The following is a 7,314-nucleotide window of genomic DNA, read 5'->3' as shown; positions in this document are numbered from 1 at the left end:
GTAGCAGGACGTAGCAGGACGTAGCCGGACGTAGCCGGACGTAGCAGGACGTAGCAGGACGTGGCAGGACGTAGCCGGACGTAGCAGGACGTAGCAGGACATAGCAGGACGTGGCAGGGCACAGCACAGCGTAGCAGGATGTAACAGGGAATCGCAGAATGTGTAGCAGGACCACGGAGACAGCTACTTGAAAAAACCATGCTCATAAAACCATTTAACTACTTAACATCAGAATCCTTGTCTGCAACGCGTTCTCATGAACGGCTTCGTATAATATCGTACGAAAACGTATGCACGCCAATTTCTGTGCTATCTTACCGAATCAGTCACAGTTTGTAGTGTTTAGCCGACAATAGGTGAGTGCGAGCCAGCTACGGAGCACCGTGAGATGACGGCCCTATCAGCGGCCGAGTTTAGCTGACCAGAAGTGAACGCCATGTGGAGACGACAGGCACCACAACGACTAGTTAAGTTTAGGAAGAAGATTGTGGTTTGGATTAAATCTCCAGAGGAAAGAAGACTCATTTCATCAGGTGAAAGTCTTGTGTTTTCCCTGGGAAACTAGATTAAAAGTGCTGTTTTATGTCCCAAACGAGCGCATCTTCATGCTCTCTGCAGCAGTCAAAGTGGTGCTGACAGCAAAAAATACGTGGAATACATACCAATTACTCTGCCTTACTTTCTCATAGCTACTTTGTACGTACGGAAGCTTCATGAGAAAAGTAAGGGTTGTACTAGAAATGAGGACAATGCACAAACTGAGTCTCTTTGTGGTCCACAGATCGCGCTGTGCTCCTGGAGAGTCCCGGCCTCCCGGTGCCGGAGGGCGCTGCGGTGACGCTGCGCTGTAAAGCAGACGCGCCCTCCCCCGAACACACGTACGATTTCCATAAAGACGGCCGCGTCATCGGCAGCGGCTCCACAGGAGTGATGACCATCGACAGCGTTTCCAGATCTGATGAAGGACTCTACGCGTGCAGCATCCCTGGACAGGGAGAGTCACTCGGCAGCTGGATGGCTGTCGAAGGTAAAATAACCCGCCTACAAATGTTAAATAACTGAGAAAAAAGCAGCAGAATCATCTTACTTCACTTATTTCACTTCAGGGGCATAAGTATACACCCCCCTATGTTAAAATACAGGGGGCATAAGTCTACCACCCCACCTTTTAAAATAACAGGGGCATGGATACCCCCTTGTTAAAATACAGGGGCATGGCACGTATCCCCCCCCTATGTTAAATATCGGGGCATAGTATAAACCCCTATGTAAAATACAGGGGCAAGTATACACCCCTATGTAAAATACAGGGGCATTAGTATACACCCCCTGTGTTAAAATACAGGGGCATAAGTCACCCCCTATGTTAAAATACAGGGGCATAAGTATACACCCCCTATGTTAAATACAGGGGCATAGTACACCCCCTATGTTAAATACAGGGCATAAGTATACACCCCCCTATGTTAAAATACAGGGGGCACTAAGTCATACAACCCCCTATAAAATACAGGGTCTAAGTATACAACCCCTATTTATAATACAGGGGCATAAGTATACACCCCCCTATGTTAAATACAAGGGCATAAGTATACACCCCCTATGTGTACAATACCGGGGCATAGTATACACCCCTATGTTAAAATACAGGGGGCATAAGTATCCACCCCCTATGTTAAAATACAGGGGGCATAAGTATACACCCCCTATGTTAAATACAGGGGCATAAGTCTACACCCCCCTATGTTAAATACAGGGACATAAGTATACACCCCCTATGTAAATACGGGCATAAGTCAACCCCCCTTGGTTAAATAACGGGCATAAGTATCACCCCCCTATTTTAAAATAAGGGCATATATAACACCCCCCTATGTTAAAATACAAGGCATAAGTATAACACCCCCTATGTTAAAATACAAGGGCATAAGTATAACCCCCCTATGTTAAAATACAAGGGGCATAAGTATACAACCCCCCCTATGTTAAATCAGGGGCATAAGTATACACCCCCCTATGTAAAATACAGGGGCATATTATACCCCCCATTAAGATAAATTTCCAAAACATGATTTTTTTTTCAACTCATCATGGGCCTGTAAACTTATTAACACAACTGTATGTAAGTGGTGTGTTGGTGTGTGTGTTGTGTGTGTGTGTGGGTTTGTGTTTGTGTGTGTTTATTGTGTTGTGGTGGGTGTTGTTAGAAAATGTATATATTATATAATGTATATAATAATGAAATTTGAAGGTTTTTTTTTTCTCATTCATTGATTGAGTTTTTCTTCCCATTCTGTCTGACGTCTGTTTTCCTCTACAGGTTCCTCCATGTCTTCATCGCCACCTCCACCCGTAGCCTCCTGTTCGGTGTCTTTCTCCAGGGTGATGTTCCACCTGCTGCTGGGAACTCCATACATGGTGTCCACCGTCCTACTGGGACTCATATACAGGGACAGGAGCCGAGGTAAGAACTGGGTCCCACATGTGAATAAAGGTTAATATATCATATGATTCAACTGTGAATCTACTAAATAAAAACTAAAGATTTTCTAGGCCACATGCAAACATCCTGTTCTCCAAGAGTTATTTAATCTTCATTGTTTAGTCTAAGATGGTGTCCATGTTGGCTGGATACTGCGTGGGAAGGGGAGGTACCGTCACAAGTCATTTTTAGGAGACATGGTGGCAGGTGCTTGCGGCATTTAACCCAATCCTCCTCTCTCATGCTGGTCAGAAAGAAATGCCCCAGTTCTAGTTATGTATGTCAAATTGGAGCGACATGTTGTGGTCTGAGGTTGGACAAAAACTCTGCAGCGGCCTGCACGCTACAACACAATGTGCAGCCGGCTTTTACTGATTTACTGGTTTACTGATTTATTGAGATACTGGTTTACTGATTTACTGGTTTACTGATTTACTGGTTTTACTGATTTACTGGTTTACTGATTTTACTGGTTTACTGGTTTACTGATTTTACTGGTTTACAGATTTACTGGTTTACTGATTTACCGATTTTACTGATTTACTGGTTTACTGATTTTACTGGTCTACTGATTTACTGGTTTACTGATTTTACTGGTCTACTGATTTACTGGTTTACTGATTTTACTGTTCTACTGATTTACTGGTTTACTGGTTTACTGGTTTACTGGTTTACTGATTTTACTGGTCTACTGATTTACTGGTTTACTGATTTTACTGGTCTACTGATTTACTGGTTTACTGATTTTACTGGTCTACTGATGTACTGGTTTACTGGTTTTACAGATTTACTGGTTTACCGATTTACTGGTTTTCTGGTTTACTGATTTTACTGATTTACTGGTTTACTGATTTACTGATTTTACTGGTTTACTGGTTTACTGGTTTACTGATTTACTGGTTTACTGATTTTACTGGTTTACTGGTTTACTGATTTACTGGTTTACTGGTTTACTGATCAATCTCTGTACTGAAACAGTTGCTCTCAAAGGAAAGTCAAACATCTTAATATTTAGTATAACCTTCAGCTGATTATCATGATTACTAAGAGACAAAATGTCCTTATTCTGATGGAAACTTGGTGTCTTTCTGCCCGCAGCAGCTCGGGCGGTTGCAGAGAGAAGAGGCAGCAACGCTGTCGTCATGGAAATAGTTGTGTAGTCCTACCAACTGATAAAGGTGTCAAAGAAACGCAGCACATGCACCATGGGAGATCCCCTCGACCTCCGGCATTCAGGCGTATCATCTGATTACATAGAAATGTGTTGTTTTCTTTCTAATCCAAATCCGAAGACTGATCTGCAACATCAACCTTACTTCATCTGAACTACATGAGAAATTATAATCCAGTATTTACACATTCTGATGCTAATAAAGAACATTTTATCAAGCTTTTTCATGCATTTTTGCATTCACTCATCCGAAAATGCTATATTGCATTACGTCCATTACTTTCATTATTAAATAACTTGTGTCGAACGCCTCCCTTTCTTCTTCTTCTTCTGTGGTATAAATGTTGACTCTGACGTACAAACAGGAAAGGGTCAGACGCTTTCCGTTGTGATGGCGCTGATTTACTGACTCGGCCAGTTGTGGTGAGGTTACTCAAAGTGAAAGTAGGTCGGTTTGATGAAGTAGTGGAACAAAGATTGAGGTCCATGTTCCACTTTAAAACCACAAAGCCCACCAGTTGTTCTACAAACATTAATTTAAACTGACAACTAACATTGTCAAATCAACTTGTGAGTACAATGAAAACCAGTAAAAAAAAGTAAGAGGATGTGTTTTAGCAGATTCAATTTTAATGAATGTTTTAATATTTTGTGTTTTGCAGTTGAGTTTTTTTGAGTAAAGTTTCTCGTTGTGTTCTGTGGCCAGAACCCAACAAATCAGTCTCAAATTCCCTGAGAACCCAGTGTCTCTAACTTTCCAGGTATTTACTGTTGTGTCGACACATTCTCACTCCCAACTCGTCACATCGTCTGCTTGGTCAGGACCTTTTTTAACGTGCAGGTTAGGTTTAGGCAACAACACTGGGTTGAATGTGCTGTGTAAATTGGACATGTTGGAAATAGTGGTTTCAATTGTCACAACAGGAAGGTCACGTTTAAAATATCTGGTGGTGGAAGTAGTTGAAGTACTAATACCACACTGTAAAAATACTCTGTTATAAGTAAAAGTTCTGCATTGGAAATGTTACTTAAGTAAAAGTCTGTTTTATCAGGAGAATGTACAAAAAGTACTTAATGATCCAAGCAGTTGTGTGTTTAAGGGCCTAAAAATATTCTGCTTATGGCCCCCGGATGTAAAGGGCCGGCCCAGCACTTGGTCAGTGGTTTTTGGCGTCAGATAACTACACAAAAATCACCCGTTAGTGTCTGTATGCAACGCACTGGGCAGAAGAGCGACAACGGCAGCGAGTAGTATGAAAGACATCTTTTCCTAGACCTAACTGTCCCGTTCTTGTGCTGCATGTCGGTTCCCGACCCAGAGTGACAATCAGTGACTCCAAGAGTCCCGACCAATTGGTCTAAATATGACGATACCAAATATCTAGTCCCGGGAGCGTCAAAAAGGGATGCCAAGAGTCCCAAAACTCTAATTTCCGACGGTTGCAGAACGTCTGCGGATCTGCTGCGTGTCGGCTCCGTGCTCCGCCGTCCGTCAACACCCACCAGGTCCGGATTTGTTGCGGAACGGCTGCGGCCGTGACAAACAGCTGAAGTCACAAGGTCAAGTCATCTCGCAAATTCAGGTAGAATAGAACCACAAAACAGTTAGTTTCCATCCAGAGGAGTAGAGGGGGAACCACTCTGTGCTGTTTTCAAGGTGTAGTGCAGGGAGATATAATCCGTCATGAGCATGCTCTATTGTATTTTCAAAATTAACTAATGTTTATTTCAAATAACGGACCGTTTTTTGTTTTTTGAAATTCTTATTTTCATTTCTCCGTTTGAAGATCTACATTAAAAGAAAGACAGGTGGGCCGGAAGTAATAGTAAATAGCCTATAAAATAAAAGCCAAGCTTTTATAACAGGTAAATTGTTTGCACTAACGTTATACCAGAGTAACGTTAGAAGAAAAAAATCATCAATAATAGGCTGATATGAAACCTGGGCCGAAAGAAATATGTAGCAACATAGTTTATACAGTTATTGAATATTATTTAATAATAAGCCTATCCACGTGCACATCACCAGCCCCGTTTAATAGAGCGCATGTTTGGTTCAATACAGTTGGTAATATAGGGTAACCTGAGAACCTGTGTGTGCAGAGTTGTTACTGCTAGCGCTATATTAAATAATTAAATTTATATTTATTGTGGTTTCCACGTAATGGACCATCGAGGGCAGTTCAAAACGATTACAAAAACAGACCAGTAGGTGTCGCACCATGCCTGCTGTGTGCAAACTGCTGTCATATGGAGATGAAAGAGAAACTAAGTTTTATGTTCAGTAACTTTGGAAAGCTAAACATTTTCCATTATTGTCATTATAACTGCTTTCACAAATCCCGTTTCTTAGCCCTGCTGCTTAAGGCATTAGCCTACTCACCAAAATGAGCTCTTTCTCGTCATATTTGTCTGATTTCCATGTGTGCTATTACTGCGTGAACTGTTGACTGTAACACTCACAAATTTAAAAACATGTCTCACATATAGGCCTACAGTCCAGTGGGGGGGGTGGCTCTCGTGTGTGTAATAGACAACAAGCAAGTGAACATAATCTAAACATTTAATAAATAAATTGATTAATTATTTTGCATAAAAAAATAGATTAACACAAAGGGACATTTCAACTAAACTTAACTATTCTGCAAGTGAACAAAATAGAAAAAAATTTGAACAAGTTATAATTTATCATTTGCCTAAAATGACATCACCACGATGGTCAGCAACAGATGAAACATAACTCGATTTTAACAGGCCCCCCAACAACAACCCTCTTAAAATAAAAACTAAGACCACACTCCCTGACTACATCAGCCAAATTCCCACGCCAATTGTCAGCTTTTAGAGAGGAGCAATAGAAAGCATCCTGACTGGAAACATCCCAAACTGGCATGGGTGTGCACAGCCCCGGACCAGGACCAGGACCAGGACCTGAGGGCCTTACAGCGGGAGGTTAAACTGCTCAGAGGATCATTGGTACCATCTCCCCAGCTTCAGTGATATCAGGGAGTGAGGTGCATAGCAGAGCCCAAAGGATCCTAAAGGCAGTACACCCCCAGCCACAGCCTGATCACCATCTGCCTTCGGGAAGGATTAGAGGTTTCTGCTGCGCACCACAAGAATGCAGAGCAGCTTTTCTTCCAAAGCTCTCAGACTCTCACTTTAATTCTCCCAGCACTGCTCCACTGTTATAGTTTATTTGTTTACCATTTTTATAATTGTTCTACAGTATTTAACTTATATTTTCTGCTATGGAGAAGGAGTTACAAACTCAATTATACTTCTACAATAATGTGTATATTGTGACAAATAAAACTACCCACCTACCTTAAAGAAGAATAAAGAATGTTTTGGAAAAAGCCCAGTCAAAAGTTCTGACCTTAAAATGATTTTGAGTGTGTGAAGGTGAGGAAGCAAGCAGCTCATGTGAGGAACCCCAGATGGCCTACATCAGGACATTTCTGATGTGAGTTTGTTGTCTGAGCTGCTAAGAAGCTGATAGCAGTGTTAGAATCAGGTTAAAACAGAAGGGCATGCAGGTTTAACTCTGGGCTGGGGGGAAAGATGATGATGATGATGATGGTGATGATAACTAGGTTGCAAATGAAATCAAAAACCAAATGAAATGAACAACAATAAATACATCTGTATCAGTAATCTT

General features: G+C 41.6%; 1 protein-coding gene across 1 annotated transcript in view; it reads left to right on the top strand.

Annotated features, from left to right (window-relative positions):
• The window catches only part of LOC116696240 (uncharacterized), a 19,807-nt gene extending 15,936 nt beyond the window's left edge, over window positions 1-3,871 (top strand). The window contains exons 9-11 of the mRNA XM_032527070.1: window positions 782-1,027; window positions 2,321-2,464; window positions 3,581-3,871. Coding sequence (XP_032382961.1) covers window positions 782-1,027; window positions 2,321-2,464; window positions 3,581-3,642 — 452 coding nt within the window. The 3' untranslated portion in view covers window positions 3,643-3,871. The remainder of the gene's footprint in view (window positions 1-781; window positions 1,028-2,320; window positions 2,465-3,580) is intronic.
• Window positions 3,872-7,314: the final 3,443 nt, after the last annotated feature.

The sequence above is a fragment of the Etheostoma spectabile genome, chromosome 9 (assembly GCF_008692095.1).
Source record: "Etheostoma spectabile isolate EspeVRDwgs_2016 chromosome 9, UIUC_Espe_1.0, whole genome shotgun sequence".
Lineage (NCBI taxonomy): Eukaryota > Metazoa > Chordata > Actinopteri > Perciformes > Percidae > Etheostoma > Etheostoma spectabile.
Note: the sequence above shows the minus strand (reverse complement) of the source record. Positions and strands in the feature narration are given on the sequence as shown.